This window comes from Meriones unguiculatus, chromosome 2 (assembly GCF_030254825.1).
Source record: "Meriones unguiculatus strain TT.TT164.6M chromosome 2, Bangor_MerUng_6.1, whole genome shotgun sequence".
NCBI classification, from domain to species: domain Eukaryota; kingdom Metazoa; phylum Chordata; class Mammalia; order Rodentia; family Muridae; genus Meriones; species Meriones unguiculatus.
Genome location: NC_083350.1, coordinates 26,149,238 through 26,167,683, shown reverse-complemented (window position 1 = coordinate 26,167,683; position 18,446 = coordinate 26,149,238). Strand labels below are relative to the sequence as shown.

The following is an 18,446-nucleotide window of genomic DNA, read 5'->3' as shown; positions in this document are numbered from 1 at the left end:
TGAAGGGATTAGAGAACAATTTTATCCACATCAGCACCCAGGTAAGTGTAATACACACATCTATTGTGGACTTTATAATAGAATAACTTCCAGGAGAGGGTTTGGTAAATGTGGATTCTTGTGCAAGATGCTCTGGTCAAGTACAACCGTGCATCTCTGTAGCTATTTGCTTGACTATAATTTTATCTGTCTATCCTGAACAAAAACAACAACAAAATGCTATTGGGAATGGCCTGGCAAGATATACCCATTGCTGCAACAGTGGCATGAACCTTATAGAACTCTCCAACCACTTTCTGAATGGATTTATGGACTGCTCCACAAGACGGAGCTTATGCCTGGTACTGTTAACTGGTCCAAAAACTATCACTAGTGAGGTCACAGGCCTTACAGGCGAACTCAAAACTGTTACTCTGATAAATGAACAGTTGTTAAGCTGCCGCTAAGTTATTATCTCTAAACCCACAAATTATTGCATCTCTCAACCTTCATCAAAGGAGATTCTCTTTGGATTTAGATGAAGATGGATGTGGAGATCTAGTACTAAAACAGGGCCTCAAATTCCACCACTGAGCCACAATTTTTAAGCTTCCTTTTTTTTTTCTTTTAGTTTAGACAGTATCACTAAGTTGCCCAAGATGGCACTGAACTTACTCTGAACTGGAATATAGTATTTTTCCTGTTGGATACCAGAGTTAAAGACTGTAGAGGACATGTGGATGGTCCAAGGGCATGCAGCCTCGTACCTGGGGCTTCATCATTCCCTACATCCCATTCTTCCCTCTAAAACCCATATCCAAAACCGTGACAGAACTACCCCTGTTCTGGAAGGGAAGAGATATGTCATAGACACTTAGCAGGTATCAGGCTGGGCTACACAGGCAGCAGCCTTTGGGGAGCAGGAGGGTTTTTATGCTTTCTCATTAGTAGCTGAAGGCAAGGGGCTTGGCATGTCCCAAGGGGTTGATGGGTTTGTGAACTCCGGTAAGTGACCCACCTGGATAGTTGCTAATTCTAGTTGTCTGGAGACACCAGAGACTTCTATTACTACATGACTTGATTTTATGCCTGTAGTGATTGATTGTAACAATTTATGTTGTCAGGCTGAGGCATATTGTAGAACAAACATGTACACTCAATTCTCCAGAAGACACTAGACATCATTTGCGCTCTACTATTCTAAAAGTTCCTTAGCAGCTATCCTTGCTTTACCTTTGTGAATTACTTTGTTCCTTGATGAGCTGGTCCACCCAGAGCACCTGTTTGAAAAGGACATTAAGGAGTGCTTTCTTGTTTTAATTCTTGGTATGCTCTATTGGAAACAGTAACCGTTCCTACTCCAAGCAAAGGACAAATGAGTAAGTGAATGAAAAATAAATAGAGCACTCTTCAGGCCGCTTTGCAGGATGTGCTTTATTTTAAGCCAGTCCTGAATCCAGAGTACACAGGAGTGGTTTCTGGTTTCTGACATGTTCTAGCCATTCAATGGTTCTCCTCAGAAACTGTATTTTTAATATTGAATGAAAACTACATGTCAATCATAAATTTTCATGCTACATTGCTATTTCATGAAGAGGTTGTGTTTCCAATGATAATAATTTAAGAAAAGGCCATTTTTTTTAATTTCCCCAAGCTCAATATACATATTTCTTTCATAATTATGAACTTAAAAAAACCCGTCTTAGATGTAAAAATGTGACCCGGAATATGTAAACTCTTTGATATGCCTGAAAAACAGCAAGGAAAATGTCACACACTGGAAAAAAACCACTGCCTTAAATCATGGGAATGGGAGAAAGCGTGTGAGAGGGTGGGGGAGAGGCAGAAGGGACGGGGAGAGGCAGAAGAGCCCCGTGGCCTCAGTCACTGGAGTTACAAAACCGAGGTGTTCCCATCAGGCTGGGCTGACCGCTGCTGCCGTCGTTCTGGTTCTGGTGCCATCTGAAGCAGAATGGTCGCCACTACCCGGGGTGGTTACCTCCCGACCTCACAGGCAGGAGTCCACGTAGGTGCTTTGCTGAGTGTTTTTTCCTGAGAAGTCACTGGTGTTCAATAGAAAGATTTCTTACCAGTCTCCGGTTGAGATAAGGCAGTAGAGTATCACTAATGTTAACTTTTTGCTTAGAATGAGGCTTGTCCTTCCACCAACATCTTCTGGGTCCGCGGTCCCCTCTTCCCTCTCGGAGCTCAGGCAGTGCCGCTGCCTCCTATTGCTGTCACACATCTGGAGTGTAGTGTGCCGAGGGCTCACGGGGTCTCTGCTCAGCAGTGTCCCCAGCGCTGAGAAGGGCTGTGTGTTGAGCTTTGACCACGATGCCGGGAAAGGTGAGGTCCCTAGAGAGTAAGGCATAGGTGCCTTTCCTTTTTCTCCCAGGGAAGGGACCTACGTGAACCTTTCACATTAACTGATAAGAATGCAAGACACTGTTGACTGAAAAAAAACAAAAACAAAACAAAACAAAACAAAACAAAAAAACACTCTAAAGCAAAGAGCCCTGATTTCAGAGCAACGGGAGTACGAAAAACTTCAACAGCGACTTCTTGTGCGAGGCGGCTTTCAAGAAAAGGAAAATCAACTTCCCTCAGCCACCTGTCAGAAGAGAAATGGTTGCCACCAGACGAGAAATGCTTACCTCTTAGAAGAATATTGTGCTTTTTCTTTAAAAAAAAAAATTTTTTTTTGAATGTTAACTTTCGTTGTAGTTTGGGTTGTAAGGTGTCAATTTGTTTTCTCTCTAGTCCACTTGATCATTGTTTCTGGTGATCTGTACAGGAATATCAGTTTGGCATAGAGATCTTCTTCCAGTTCCAGTTCCCCCGTCTCCCGGACCAAAAATATATCTGTGCACAACTTCAAAATTCGATCCACATTTGGAAGCTCTTCAAACATGATTGAGTGAGAGATCCCACTGAAGAATTCACGAACAAACTTCCCAATTACAAGGACAACTGATGCGTATAATCCCATGATACTGAAAGAGAGAGCAAGGGGAAAACACCCCCGCAAACAATTACTATGGTCAGGAATAATTGTTGGCTTTACTCTGACAAAATGCAGCTCATCAGGTAGAAACACAGTTACATTGCGCATCTATCTTAAGGAATGAAATGCTGCGTGGATTTTTTTTTTTTTTGAGGTTAATTCTGAAGAACATAACATGCTATACTTGTATCTTAAGGGGTATTGTGGATTCAATTGGATTAGAATGTGGTATTTAAGCAGCAGAAGGTGAGGAAGTAGTCTGGGTCTGTTCTATTTTGATATCGATTTGATCCATTTGCTCAGGGACAGAAAAGCAACCTAAGCCAATTGCATGAAGCCAGGCCATAACAGGAAGGCATAGGACAAAGGTGTCTCCCAGGGCTGTGTGGGACATACTAGGTATTCTGATGTCTTTGGACCTCTTGTCCCTGTGTTTTGAAATGAAAGGCCATGGCTTTGTCACTTTTTGTTTGTTGGTTTGTTTTTGTTTTTTGAGACAGAGTCTCTCTATGTAATCCTGGCTGTCCTGGACTGGCTTTGTAGACCAGGCTGGTCTCAAACTCAGAATACTGGGATTAAAGGTGTGTGCCCCCATACCCAGCAACTTTTAATAGTGTAGAAACACAACTCAACTCCTAGGAGGTAAAAGGCTGCTATTCCAACTTCACAGCTTCCAACTTCAAACGTTAGAACTGTTAATCATTCCACGACTACTTACCCGTAGCCAGCCAAGAAGCCCAGACTCGGGGGACTGACTTTGTCATTGAATACCACCAGCTCTAAGGCTTGGGATCCTTGATTGAATATCCTACTTCCAGTCAGGTTGAGAACCCACCACTCACTATTGGATTTAGTGACATTGTCTCTGAACAAAATGATGGTGATATTCATGAAATTATTTTCTAGGAGAGGAGAAAAACAAAAACAAAGGCAGCATGAGAGTCTCAGCATTTGTTGTAAATCAGAATTCCCAGATGGCAAAACCCAGTCAACATTTATATTGGACAGTTCCAGAGTATGAAAGACACGGGGACATGGCAAAGGCAAGTGGAGAGGAAGTGGGCACTAGGCATTGCTCGGATGAGAGGCCTGCCACTGTTGCACATCTATAGAACAGCCAAACCACAGAGAATGATGGGGGTCCACCACAAAGCTGTGCTGCTTATTCTGAGAAGAGAGTGTACACCAAGGTCCTCATCAGCAACCTTTGATGCAAGTGATTGATACATTTGTATTTCCAGCACTTACCGAGTACATCACTCGGAGGAAGGTACCTTTCCGGGTGTTGAGGGGTTATAGAATGACATGTGATAATGTTCCTCATTTTAATGGGAAAAAGACTATGTACACAATTATGGCCATGTGGCAAGTAGCATAGGGCCAACATTGTGAAGGTCTATGCCCTTGAAGAGAATCACTTCTGATTACTGGAATCTATAACTGCTTAAAGAAGAAATGGCACAAGAGCCAAGTTTTGCCGGCTTCACAACGTGGAGAGGGTAGGTAGAAGAACTGAAAGCAAGAAGTCTTCAAAGCTATGGCACCTATTGTTTTGGTCAGTGGTTGCTCTTGTTGGAGCATAAAGAAAAACCAAAGGGAGGAAGAAAAGGATAAATAACAGCTTAGACTTCCATGGTGCATATTTTCCTAGGAAAATTTCTTCCTTGCACCTTCAGGGACAAACATGCATACTGTAAATGTGGGAAATGGATCATCTCTATTTCATAGTATGAGTTTGATTGTATGACTCTAGTACAGTAATTGTTGGAGAGAGGAATATAAGAATTGGTAGATGAATGGGATGGTTGGGTAGGTGAGTAGGTAAATGGATGGATAGATGGATGGATGGATGGATGGATGGATGGATGGATTTGGGGTGAATGGATGGTGAATGGGTAGGCAACTGAATGGATGTGTTTATGGGTAAGTAGATGGCTTGCTGTCTGGGTGTGTGGGAAAATAAGTGGATGATTGGGTGAATGGATGGAAAAGTGGGTGGGTGAATGGATGAATGGGTGGATGGATGGGTGGGTGGGTGAATGGATGAATGATGAATGAATGGATAGATGGATTAGTGAGGTGATGGATGAGTAGATGGGTAGATGGACAAAGAAAGATGAATGGCAGAAGATTAGGAAAGACGAAGTCCTTGTCAAGTAAGAATATGATTAATTTGGGACCTTCTGTGATCCTGATAACTATGGTTCTCAAGACTATAGACAGTCACAAGCAGGACCATCCTGTTCTAGGTCCAGAGAGTTTTAGGTTTGGATCTAGTTCTACTGAGTATGTGCTCCAATGTCAGCCACATCTCAAGTCTGAGTCTCTTAAGAAGTAAACTGGAGATTATCAACAGCTTATTCTCCATTTTCCTGTGGTGACATCTCAGAGTGTAAGGAATGGAAGTAGCTGTAGGGGAGAGAGAAGTCCACGATACTGCAAGATGGCAGACAAAGAAAGCTGAGAGTGGAGCGTGGGGAGAGGCTAGCCTTGAAAAGGGAGACAGGGCACAGTTTTCTTTGAATCTGCATGGAAAGAGGAAGGGCCTTGTGAAATAAGATTCTTTTTTAAGGAGTTGGAAGGCATGTCAGGAGCATCCAATGGGCTAGATTTAATCAGCTCTGTCAACCAATAGGGAGGGCATCTGCTGAAACAGTAGCAGCAAGGAGCTTGAAAACTCAGTTATTTCAGAAGGATCCATTTGTCTTTTTGAGCTAAACAGTTTCCGTTTTAAAAAGAAATACAAAGTTTCCCCTATGCACTTAGAAGTTACTAAAGCATGCTCATTTATTGTTGATGAAGAATAGCATGTGGAGATGGACTTGGCCTTGTGTTCATCCCCATGACTGCCTATGGCCACCTCCATGTGAGATCTTAACTGCTTGCCAGCCAAACGTGAGCATCATGGATCCCACAGAACCCACCATGGTGCCCGGTGCCTGGTGCAGAGTGCCTCATCCAGGTTGGTGAATGAACACACACTGGATACTTGCATTGCATTTCACCATCATCAAAAGGACCAGTGACTTGAGGAAGTGGCGTCAAGCAATTCTAAGTAACACCCAGTCATTCAGTGACAGTGTATGTCCTGATTCAAAGTTGTCATTGTGCCACCATCATAGTCATATAAACCCAGATGCAACCTGTTTGGTAGTAACCAGGTTTAGTGATGTATACTGCTATGCATAAATGTTATACAGGCAAGTAGTCTATGATTGACAGAAATATTATGGGATATATGGCTGCCACACCAAAACAACAGCTTCTTTCCTTCACTCTTATGCTCGCAAGTCCAATCGCTAACACACATTATTGGTATCTACTGACCCTGGGGCTCAATCAAGCATGCCTCGGGCTGTTTTTATTGCTTTTAGTGGGAGAAACCATCATGTTTTCCAGCGTATGAGGCATTTCTCTGTAAGCAATGTGGCTGCTCAGGGAATCAATCAAAGAGAGTCATAACCATGGGTCTGGATCAGTCAGGGACTTTGACCAACAAGGAGAAGAAAATGAAGACCACAGCTTGCAGATGTGTCAGTGATGGCTAGAGAGGGCAGAGGTTTCATGGCGCTTGTTTAGCAGGATGAGAGAACTAGAAAGCCAGTTTGATAAATATTTAAAATGCAGACTTCTAAAGTTGAATAAAAGTAAGATTTGCACAGTTCTGAGAAGGCTTCTCCTCCTTACCAGATAGAAGTTGCTTTATAGGCTTTGAGTTTGAATCACTGGGTGCCTTCACGTAGTACGGGTAGATCCTTTCTATTGTCCTGCATATTAAGAAAATAAAAAGATGAACTGCAGTTGTTTCTACACCTAAACTTGATATTTCTGTTGCTATTTTGACCTTATAACAAATAAAGATAAAGGTCCTTATATAACAATGTATTGTATAAACATCATAATAAAGGGATTTTGTTAAAACCACACTTCAACAAAGCTGAGATCCCATGAATTCTATCCACGTAACTCCTAATACATGTGGCTTCAAAGCAGTTGCTGATCTTTCTTGCCCTTGTGAGCTGTTACTGAAAGAAGGCCATGTGGTTGTTTTGCTTTTTTTTTTTTTCTGGCTAGAATATTTTAATAGTTATCTTTATTCTTTTCTGACTTTGATTTTTTTTATATATTTCAAAAATACCTACAGTCAAGAGGATTGTATGGTTGAGCTGGTAAAGTGCAAGTGTGTGGACAGAGCACAAAACCTGGAGCTGAAGTGCTTGTCCTGCCTTCTTAAGGGGATTGTAGCAACACCGACTCGTGTTATGGCAGACAGATGCCTGTAAGAGTTATTATACCTCTAAACACATGAGGATCAGCACGATGACACCCAGTGCATGGAGAAGGGGGCCCTGGGACTAACGGAGAGAGCTGCCTTGCGGTGGGCATTGGTCCCTGAGAGTGGGAGAACAGTATGCCTCATGGTGGAAGGATAGCAGGATAGCGCTTCAATACGGATGGAGAGTGTCCTTGGAGCCAGCCCGCACTAACTGTCATTAGCAGCATAGGCATAGTGTAACTGCAAGGCAAGTGGAGAAAGCGTCCTGGACTGAGATGAACTATCTTTTTATTTATTTGTTTGGTTTTGGTTTTTGGTTTTCAAGACAGGGTTTCTCTGCGTAGCCTTTGCTGTCCTGGACTCACTTTGTAGACCAGGCTGGCCTCAAACTCACAGAGATCCACCTGCCTCTGCCTACCTGAGTGCTGGGATTATATGCATACACCACTGGGCCTGGTGATGAACTTCCTTTATTCTAGCAAAGTAGAGCCTGTCAGTTAAGGTTCACGTGCATGCTCAAAGGAGCTGGATTACTTTGTGAGTTTCCACCGAGACATTTTGTGACAACTTCACATTCTGATGAAAGTTGTATTCACAGTGTCCCACAACTTACACTGGCGTGTTTGAACTTTCTGTGTCATTGCCAGCAATCATTTTAGCTATGTTATTTCGTGTTACATCTGCAAGGGGAAAAGAAAGCTTATCCGTTGCTATTTCCGCTTTTGCGCCCAGAGTCATGTTTCTGTGAAGACAGAAATGAGGAAGAAAAGCTTAACATCAGTGGTTGCTCTGAAGTCTGGAAGAGAGATTCATAGACACCTGACACTTTTGTATCTCACCAAGTTTTCAGTGAGTTCATATTTTTCCATCCCAACCTTCCCAGCCACCCTACCCTCTTCTTCACCCTCCTAAACGGCCAATGTATTAAGATGAAGGAAGACCATAAACCCATAATACAGAATAGAGGGACCAGAGTCTCCTGACCAAGGAGCAGCTGTCATGATGACCTCAGGAATTTAGAGACATTCTTATGTGAAAAGAATGATGTCAGTCTCCATGGTGACCAGCAGAACCAGTGTTTTAAAAACAGTGCTTAATCAGAAGTTATTTTTCTTCTTGTTATGGATCGATGGCTCTTCAAAGCAAAATATAGAAGCCAAGTTTATGGCCACTGGTACAAATTGGAATTGAGGGATTGGAGACATTAAGGAGAAAATAAGATTACAGAAAGCATTCTGGATGACCTCTTAGAAATGGCATTTTCCAGTTTTCTTGTGAGTTGATTTCACATTTTAAGCTATCCTCTGAACTTGCCATGATTCCTTCATTTTGTTTAGTTTTTTAAAACACGGTTTTGCTCTGTAGCCCTGTCCTCCAACTCAATGGGAGTCTTCTGCCTCAGCCCTTTGAGGACTACAATTACAGGTGTGAGCTATTATGATCTCTTTAAAGCCAAGAAATTCAGGTTGTGGCTTCAAGCGAGCTTGCAGGTCGACTTCCTGAGGTTCTGGCCCTCAAGACTGACAAAGGAAACTAAGTAACCACGTTCCATTGTGCTGACTAAATGCACTCAACTGAAAAAAATGTGAAATGTCTGGATGAAAGAACTTTTCCTAAGTCATACTTGGTTTATCCAAAGGCAAAGGCAGGACATTCGCTCAGGCTTGGCTCTGATGGGGTTGGGGCAGGGCCTCCCCTGGTTCTCTTGCTTCTGGGACTGCTAAGACACCCTCCCATCTCAAGGCCACAGAACAGATCTCCCAAGGCTTCTCCAGTAGAGCTTGCAGGTGGGGATCTGAGCCTTCAAATGCTGTGGTGCTCCACTGCTCAGACCGAAGGTCAATGTTTTGTGGACCACTTAGTCCACCGCACGATTCATTTTCTAAACCATTCTTTCCATTCTCTCTACTTTCCCATCTTGCTAACAGAATTCATAAAAATACAAAAAAAAAAAAAAAACAAAAACCTAAAAGAACTAAGACACTCTTAGTCTGGTCGATGATTCCCAGAAAAGCTGTATTTCATAAACAAAATGTGAACTTTAGCATCAGAGGAAAGCGGCTGAGCATAGAGATCATGTAAAATGGTGCTTCTGTTTGCTCCCCCAGCCTGAGGTAAGATTAGGGAAAGGGAAGGATGCACGGAAATACAGTAACTACCTCTGAATACTCCATGAAAACACAACTGAGAAGCAACTATTGGGGTCGGTGAGCTCCTGTATCATTTTCTGCTTACTGGGAGGGCTGATGGTCCACAAAGAATTTGAGTTTCCTTCCAGTTCTGCTACTGTTATGTCTTCTCTTTCATAATTTTCCAGAAATTGCATGGCGCCCTGAATGTACAAAAAAATACACACATATAAACGGTTTCTATCACGATGCTCATAAAGGAAGCAGTTGCTCTTTTTTCCAACTGATTTTACCAAGAAGTCTCCCTAAGAATGGATAGTTACATGGTGCCAAGATGTTGGGTTTCCAGTGCAGCTCCAGTTATGTGTGCAACAGGTATTCAACCATTTTTATCAATCAATAAAGGAGAACCTCATAATTCACATCATGTTTCCCCATGGCCAGAAAAACCATGAACAAGGAAGCATCATCCCCTCACAGGAGCCAGGATGTAATCCACCCAGAACCTGTCCTAAAGGATGCTGGTCGCCAAGATTAGTTTTGCTGGTATTGGCAATGATGTTAAACAGAAGTGTCTGTTTGCTTGATCAGCTTCCACAAAACTATCATTTGGGAAACTGTTTTTTTTTTTTAATGAAACTCATGTTGTTATGTTATTGGAATGCAAACTAGAGAGAAATGAAACCATCTGGGTGCAATCCTACCACCAGCACCTTGCCATGGTCCTATGGAGTAAGGGACACATTTCTTTTTTTGTTTAATATCTTAAAATAAAAGTCTGATTATTTTTCATCTATGTTTTACTCGAGAACTTGTCATGTAACTCATTGGACTCTTGAAGACAATTTTACTACCAGAGAAATTGCTTGGGAAATCGTCATTCCAGAGAGTAAAGTGTATAATGTAAGTACCGTCAGAAGTGCAAGCCCTTGCATTCAGGATGACCACTGAGGGAACCAGTGTGAATCACCAATGTTCTTTAAAGTAAGTCCCTAGCTGTTGCTTTCCCATATTTTGAGTTAATTTCTTAATTCAAGGTTCCCAGAACAGGCAAGCTAACCAAGGATCAGTATCACTACAGTTTAAAAACTATATGCGTGTGTCTTAATGAGTAAGACCTTGCTGAACATCCATTAAAATGTTCCAAATTAAACTTGTGTGTGCTATCATTTACGTTTCTTATCAAAGTAGCTGGTGGCCAGTAAGGTGCCTCTTATAACTGATGATTCTAAAAAAACTTCCTCTGCTCACTGCCAGAGGGCACAGAAAATCCAGCCAGCCACTTGACAACCAGCAAGGGAGCCTACGTGATGGTCTTCAGGGAGTTTGCCACACATCTACTTACGGTGTTGGTGGTGAAAGACTTTATGAATGCACCATACTTTGTACCGTCCATAACTTTCAGCTGGCTTTGCTGGGCACTCATTGTGAAGATAGGCTGGAAAGCAAGGGCACAGTCAGCATTACATGGTGCTTCCATGCCTTTGGGTTAAAATAAAGACATTTACCTACTTATGAACTATTGATGCCTCGAAGGCAGTTGGCCTCAGAGATCGCTTTTTGCACTGATTAGTTCTGTGCTCAAAACCAACACATTGCTGTTATTATCATTGCTCTTACTATCTGCAGGGCTGGAGATCAAACCCAGGCCACTGCACAGCCTCACCAACACAACTACCCTGGAACCAAGTTGGTGCCCTTTTCTTTCCACATCTCGTGTCCGCTGACATCTAGAGAAAACTCTGGCATTGGGAACCATCACTGCACATCCTAGTCAGGGCTCCCGTGCACAAATACTCCATTAGAAAAGGTCCCAGAACTTCTAGGGGAGGCTAGATTACCTGATACCCTCCCAGGGTGATTGTGACTGACACATCCAGGGGCTGGTTGATCACCCCAGCGACAGATTTGATCAGAGACATGAAGAGCAGAGGAAACCAGACGATACAGATGAGCAGGACTATTATCATGCCTCCCATCCCATACTTCACAGCTTTCTTCTTCTTCTGGCCCCTGGGCTGAGGGTATCTCTGCAACACAAGGATTTAGAAGGGCTCATTGGGTGCCTGAGAGGAGGGGAAGGGGCCGAGGTCAGGCAAGGCGGAGTGCTTCCTTCATAGCACTGGGGAAGGGCAGAAACCTGACCCCAGCCTTGGAATCCTGGGGTCAAGCTGCACCAAAGCCTGAGACCTGTCTTCACCCTGGTGCTAAATGGGGCCAGAGCGACTCATCAAGGTTGCCGTGTACCTTTGCTGGTGATGGACTTGAAGAGCCGTTAGATGATAAACCTCACTGAATCAACCTCCTCGTTTCCAAAAAGTTATGCCAGAAAAAGACCCTTTATTTTAATTTCCCAAAGAGTCAAAACATGTGCCTTCTAACTAACCCCTGCCTGGGCTTGGAGGACAGAAAGGCACCCTTTAAACTTAATGTATAGTACACACTTTCAAAGATTGTATTGTTCAGGTTCTAAGATCCGCGTGGCCAGCATGACCCTCTACAGAGAGGCCACTGAGTGCTGGGCATGGTTGGTGGGAGGAAAGGGGGATTGAACATGGTAGGAACAAGAGCCGGCACAGGGTCGGGAGGTTTTGCTGGCCTCACCAAAGACTCATTAACTTTCCCCTAAGTGTAGTAGGCAAGTGGGAGGAGCTGGCTTTGCCTGAGGAGTTAAAACTGTTTCTTGCGTGTTCTTGCTTGTTACTCCTGCACAGCCTTTCTCCCCTTCAGGGTTACTTTTGGGTTTGGTTTGTCCACTCTGATATCATGTTGAACTTCAGTCACCGTAATGAGCGTAGGAGGCTGTTAGAGCCTTGAATGAACCCATTTGGAGGACAATGCAGTAAGAGGCTATCTTGAGAGATCTACTCCAGGCCAGCTAAATCTCTCGTGTTTTCTGTTTCTCTATGTGGTATCCTGTACCACCTGGGATCTTAGCCAGGAAGAATTCTGTTTCTGGAGGTGGCCCCTTCCATGGTGAAACCAGAACCCCAATTTACCCCCATCTGCATTCCCTGGTAGATTATGTTGAAGACCTTTCAATGGAACTGCCAACTCTCTGTTCCAGGCTCCTTCCTCGAGCCTTCCTAGGTAGCTCAGTGCTTTACCGTTGAAAGGCTGGAAAGCCAGAGTGCTGTTTCTGTTATATATCTAATTAGCTTCCTAGGGTGTGTTGGGAAGTGGCCACATGGGAACCATCAGAAAGTTGGGAAAGTTGGCAAGGAACAAGCAGTCACAGTCCTACGTTTATGGCAAAACTTTCCAGAAATTGTTCTTGCTTCACAGAGTGCATTGTAATGAGCTTATCACAGAGCTTCATCAGAGACAAGAAAGGCACTTGAGTGTCAATGTGCTAAGGACTGGGTGGGTTATACAGAGAGCTGGAAGGCCCTATGGGAAGGTGTGGATCAAATCTGGGGCAAGGGGAGACCTGTGAGAAAGAAGTGTCACATTTGACATTTGAGGTTGGGAAGGAGTTAGATCACAAAGACATGGGCAGGAGATTTCAGAGAGCGACGACTCGCCAAGGCATTAAAAGTACCCAGCAAGCAGATCCAGAGCAGAGGAGACTGTAGAGGGACTGGGGCAGGGACTTAGGAGCAAACAGAAAATCAGATGTTCTTTACACCCCAGGGAACTCACACTTTCCACTAACGCTCACTCGGGAAGGCCTCCCTTCCTCCTGCAAGTCCATTATTCCCAGGAGATGCTCTGTGGAAAAGCATCTACTGTAAGTGTGCTTACTTGGGTGACAAGTTATTCATGTGTGTCTTACCACAGCAACAAAAGAACCAGGCTTTGGGGTTGTGTGTGGGATAGCTGAGTTCTGGCCATACAGATGGTACTCAGCAAGTGTTCAAGGCAGATTGGAAACAAAGGCCACAAATTCCCAGTGCTCCACTTGCAGCCCTTTGTAAGAGGCTGTTCCAGCCATATTGATTTATCCAGGCCCTGGTATCTAGGCTGCCAAAAAGAAGAATGTGGTGAATATAACAGAAAGAGGACGCTCAGCCTTAGCTTCGAAGGCTTTCCAGACGGCCATCAGGAGAGGAACCCTGAGCTTCTTTGAGGATGAGGGCAGGCCATCACCCTCTCTCTATACATGTCCGGCCATTATGGATCCAGCCAATGCCAGATTACATATACTAAAGGGGGAATTACGGGTATAGACTATTTTTGTTGTAACTCGTTCAAGAATACAACCTGATCCTATTTGTTGAACATTGCCATACTGTTAGGAGTCGTGAGTATCTACAGATGATTTAACACTTCGGGAGGATGTGTGCTATCTGTGAAAAATACTCTAGAACTGTGAACCACAAACAAGTCTTTCTTCTTCCTGAGTTGACTTGTCTTAGGCATTTGGTTATAGTGCCAGGAGTCTAACCTATAGAAGGAGACTCAGTGTCGTTGTGGAGTACATTTTCCTCTGAGATCTTTAGTGTGTACTTGGATAGTTCTTGGAAACCATCTTTTAAGGCTCGGCCATGCAATGCTGTTCTGCCATGCAGCAGCACTGACTGTTAGAAATATCTTTATTTTCTTTTTACTGACATTTATTGGAGATTTTGCACACTTCTCTTGTTTGTTGGGTTATGTCTCACAAATAGGAAACTAGTTTTTTTTGCACAATTTTTCTCAAAGTTTCACAATGTTGAAAAATTTGGAACATTTGGAAAGCCTTATTTCTGCTTCCTCTTACGGTTTGAACCAAATGATTCTTGATTATTTCTCCTGTTCATTTGTGTAGCCATTTGTTACACATTGTAACACTGAAACCATTTGCAAGCCTTTGCTACCATGTACCCTGTATTACCTGTTTCCTCTGCTAAAGTGCTATTCCCATTTTCCCCTCTGGTTGGATGTAGTTTATTCCCAGAGAACCAGTCAGAGTGGCAGTCTCTCTACAGTGTTGGGAAGTGGGGGAGGGAGAGGAATTTGGGCCAAATAAGGAGTCCTAGTGAGGAAACTGAATTTTTCTTAAGGAATGGTCTTGTTACCACAGGAGGCCATCCCCTCTCCTTTCCCACACTTGTTGGGTTCTGCTTTCTCACCATGCATAGAAAGGCAGGAAGCAAAAAAGATGCTGCCCTGTCGATCCCAGAGTGGAAATCAATCTCCTCCTTTTATAAATTTCCCAGTTTCAGATGCTTGTTACAGCAACAACAATAACAAACAAAAATAACAACAAACAGACTAAGGCATTCTGTCATCATTCCAGTTTTTCTGCTCTTTAAAATAAGGGCAAGAGGCTGGAAAGATGGATGAGTGGTCTGGCTGCTCTTTCAGAGGACCAGCGTTCAATTCCCAGCACCCACATTGGCAACTCCAGTCCAGGGGGTCCATCACCCCTTCCCAGCCATAAACCTGCAGTTTCTCGGGAATCTCATCACAAACCCTACTTCCAGGAAAAGAAGATGTACCAAAGTGCTGCCTGGTCCTAGCAGCTTAGGGCTTCCAGCTGTAGTTTATCAGAGTATAAGCCTACCCAAGGAGCCAGCCTGGAACCTTCACTTCTCAAAAAAAGAGAAAAGAAAAAAATTCATAGCAGCCTCCTGACTGCAATTTGAGAGTGCCCGAGGCTAGAGCTAGGACAACTGGCTGCACATCTGTGCTGTCTGGTGTCCCTAACTTTCTTCTGATGCTCCCCCTCCCACATAGCTCTTATGCTTAAAAAACCTATGTTAAAATACCTGTAACAAAAATCTCCAACTCTGCTTTGTGGCAAAGGTCTGACACTCTTTTCATCTCCAAAGCCACAAATTCTGGTTTGGCCTGAGCAGAGATTCCTAAAAGTCTGTAGGAAGTCTTCAGTGGCAGTGTGGAGCTGTGTCTCTGTCTCCTCAGCACTGATAGGTCTCAGTCCCTTCAGTTCCATAAACCTCATAAACACAAGCACCCGCCCAGGGGGATCTGGGAATGCCCTCTAGCTGTCATGCACATTAGGGAGATCTCTTCCAAAGAGATTATCTCTGAGTTAAGTCACACTTTCCACCCTTTTGCTAATGCTGGTTCTGAGTTTCTGTCTGGTTCCATAAGATAAGCTTTTAGAATATCCAGTAAACCTAATGGTTACCTGGTAGAATCACATTTTCTTTCATTTCCTTGAACAGAAAGCCCAACATACTTATCCACCATCCAGAGTGAAGGAGATGGTAGCGTGAGCCCACACTGCCCAACCTGAATTTCTCTGCAAATGGTTCCATCTGCTCCCCAGCAGGTGTTCAAGGGTGACTGGGTCACGTGATGGCATGCCACCTCTTCCCCTAGATCAATTACGATACTGTTGCCACAGGGATTCTGTTGCTGACAACAGCAGAAACGGCTTTAAAGCCTCCAACCCCAGTGGGTTGGAAATCAATGCTGTATTTATAGCTTACGGCAGGTCTTGGCCCCTTCCTCCATCTGTTTGGCCACAATTACATGCAGCATCCACAATTAATCTCAGGACAGAGTTGTGCTCAAGAGTGGCAGGCAGGGAGGAGGCACTTTCAATGGCTCTTTACCTTTTCCGACTCTCGCCAGCACTTTAAGATGAAAATGTGCGCGTAGATGTCCTCCACACAAATCCAGCTGGACAGGCTCAAGGTTGTGTCTGTCCACACCCAGTCCATCACAGCCCGAAGCTCAGTGAGGAACGGGACCAGGCGGAACCTGCCGGGAACCACACTGACTCAGACAGACATTTGGAGGAAGGCCCTGTTGTCTACCTCACCGCAGGAAATCACGTGACAATTTGTGTGAAATGCCACGACTTAAGAAAAACTTTCAAGGGGATCCTCACAGTAAAACCCAACTGGGACTACAACTGCAGATTAATACTTTTCATTCTTATTTTCTCTGATGGTTGCAACTGACTGGGATTTCACATTAACAGAATATTGAAGTTGAATCTGTTTGTTTCACATGAGCTTGTACTGTAGGAATCAGTTGGATAGAGGGTTATCTGAGTTACTCTGGCTTTGTTGATGGATGAGTCGCTAAAGAGTAAACATCTGACGAGATGAGAGCAAATGTGGGAAGGCGGAGGGACCAGGGAATGTCACTGGAGCCAGAGGTCTCGCGGTCAGTGGCTTGCTAGGTTAATGAACCTAACTGCTTCTGCCTAAACCTCTTGTTGAGCCGTGTTGAGCCATGGGCTGATCTGAGCTCCAGAAGGCTCTCAGGGCTACTCCAGGGTCTTTGAAAGATAGAGATTTTCCCCCAGGCTGGGAAACTGGGCTCATTCTAGGATCCCACAGCTATTTTGTAATCATTCAACCCCCTTCCCTGGACTAGTTCAGCTCTGCAGATTAAATAGAAGCCATTTGTCTGGGAAAGAAACCAGGCCCAGGCCTGGAGTCGAACATGTGGCTGATCACAACATTCAAAGGCACTCAACACCTCTTCTGAACTATCCCAGGGCTCAGGGCTAGAGCCATAGAGGGGTCAGCTGTACCTAAAGCCGCCTTTTCTCTTAAAGCACGGGGTAACCTTTGGGGGAGGGTAAGGGTATGTACTGTAGAACCATCACGTGGGAGAACTCAGATAGCTTGCTGGCGGCAGCACGGTGTCCCTTAGCCCTCTTCATGGAGGAACCCACTGCACACAGCTGCGGAGGTGTTCTGGAATGGTTCAGGTTCCAGTCCTTCTGTTTTACTAGGCCCAGAAATCTATTAATACTTATGGATTAGGTATTTCTGCTTCACTCCCCCTCCTGTTGCCTGAGAATTTCATACATGCATATAATGTGTGTGTTTTTTAAATTTAATCCACCTCTTATTCCATCGACTGTAATTCCTCTCTAGCTGTCTCATCATTTTTTCCCACCCAGCTCCATGTGCCGTTTACTTTTTAAACCCATGGAGTCTACTTAGTGCAGTCCATGTGGGAAAGGGTGTAGGATCATCTGCTGGAGCATGGGGAACCTCTCGGGACACACACTCTTGGAATCCCGGTCTCCCAGCAGTCACCAACCAGCAGCAGTTCAGCTACGGGTGGGTGTTTGTCACCACACCCTTGCGCCAAGCCGAGATTCTGTCTAGACTGATCGTACGTGGGTCTATGCATGTTGTTACAACTGCCTTGCTGTGTCCAGAAAACACTGTCTTATTGTCGTCACACCACTGCCTCTGGCTTTTAAAATCTTTCTGCCAACACTCTCCTTCGATGATCCCTGAGCCTTGGGAAGAGGGGTAGCCCCATATTAATCCCCCAAACGCTATCAAGGTAAACCAGGCAAGTTACTAAAGTGAAAATTAACCAAGTGTGGTAATGCTAGGGCAACTTCCTGGCAGCATTTCAGTGATTACAAGTGGAAAGGTGCGTATGTTGCTGACATGGCCAGTGTTCCAGGATGCCTTACAGCCCTGCCTCCTCACGGAAGACACACACTGCCTGCCTCCCCACTGCTTCTGCTCCACCTGTGACAGACAGAGCAGTGCCTCACCCTTGAAACAAGAACAGGTTGACATAATTGTAGCTCTTTGTGAGGAAGTTTCCGAGCACGCGTGTTGGGTAGCCACAGCGGATTTGATAGGCAGACAATCCAAAGTACACACACTTCACAAAGTACCAAAGCTGAGCCACCAGGTTCTGGCTGAATTTCCTAAAAGGCAAAATGATAGGAGGTCAAGGAATGGGATCCTTTTCTTGTACAGAAGACAACAGTTCAGAATAACAAAGAAAGAAACTTCCCCTCTGCCCCTCAGGACAATTCTAAAGAATTCTCTATCTAGTGGATTACTCCCAAATCAAAAATTTAACAACTATAAAAGAAAAAAAAATCTGGATTCTGTGAATGGAGCTTCCTCTGTGCATTATCATTAAGTTGTTAATGCTAAGATTACATTAAATTATTGTTGAGTCAACTAATCAATAAACACTTTTATACAGCATATGTGATACAGGTGCTGTAGTCCAAATTTAAGTATATTCTTTAAGAAGTTACATTTTAACTTAAAAGAATCCATAACCTGGCCTATGTATAGCAGAAAGCATTCTGTATCAGAAAAAAAAAAAAATGGGCAAATTCATCATCTACCTTGTGCATGGAATTTGGCTTATTTTTTCGATTTAA

At 43.9% G+C, this 18,446-nt stretch overlaps 1 protein-coding gene across 4 annotated transcripts in view; it reads right to left on the bottom strand.

Annotated features, from left to right (window-relative positions):
• Positions 1-1,395: 1,395 nt before the first annotated feature.
• The window catches only part of Piezo2 (piezo type mechanosensitive ion channel component 2), a 358,636-nt gene continuing 341,585 nt past the window's right edge, over positions 1,396-18,446 (bottom strand). For all 4 annotated transcript variants that reach the window (XM_060377179.1, XM_060377181.1, XM_060377180.1 and 1 more), the window contains 9 exons: positions 17,817-17,975; positions 15,895-16,042; positions 11,230-11,418; positions 10,734-10,826; positions 9,419-9,591; positions 7,873-8,001; positions 6,671-6,750; positions 3,702-3,885; positions 1,396-2,972 (listed from right to left, as the gene is read on the bottom strand). In XM_060377179.1, coding sequence (XP_060233162.1) covers positions 2,720-2,972; positions 3,702-3,885; positions 6,671-6,750; positions 7,873-8,001; positions 9,419-9,591; positions 10,734-10,826; positions 11,230-11,418; positions 15,895-16,042; positions 17,817-17,975 — 1,408 coding nt within the window. In that variant the 3' untranslated portion in view covers positions 1,396-2,719. The remainder of the gene's footprint in view (positions 2,973-3,701; positions 3,886-6,670; positions 6,751-7,872; positions 8,002-9,418; positions 9,592-10,733; positions 10,827-11,229; positions 11,419-15,894; positions 16,043-17,816; positions 17,976-18,446) is intronic.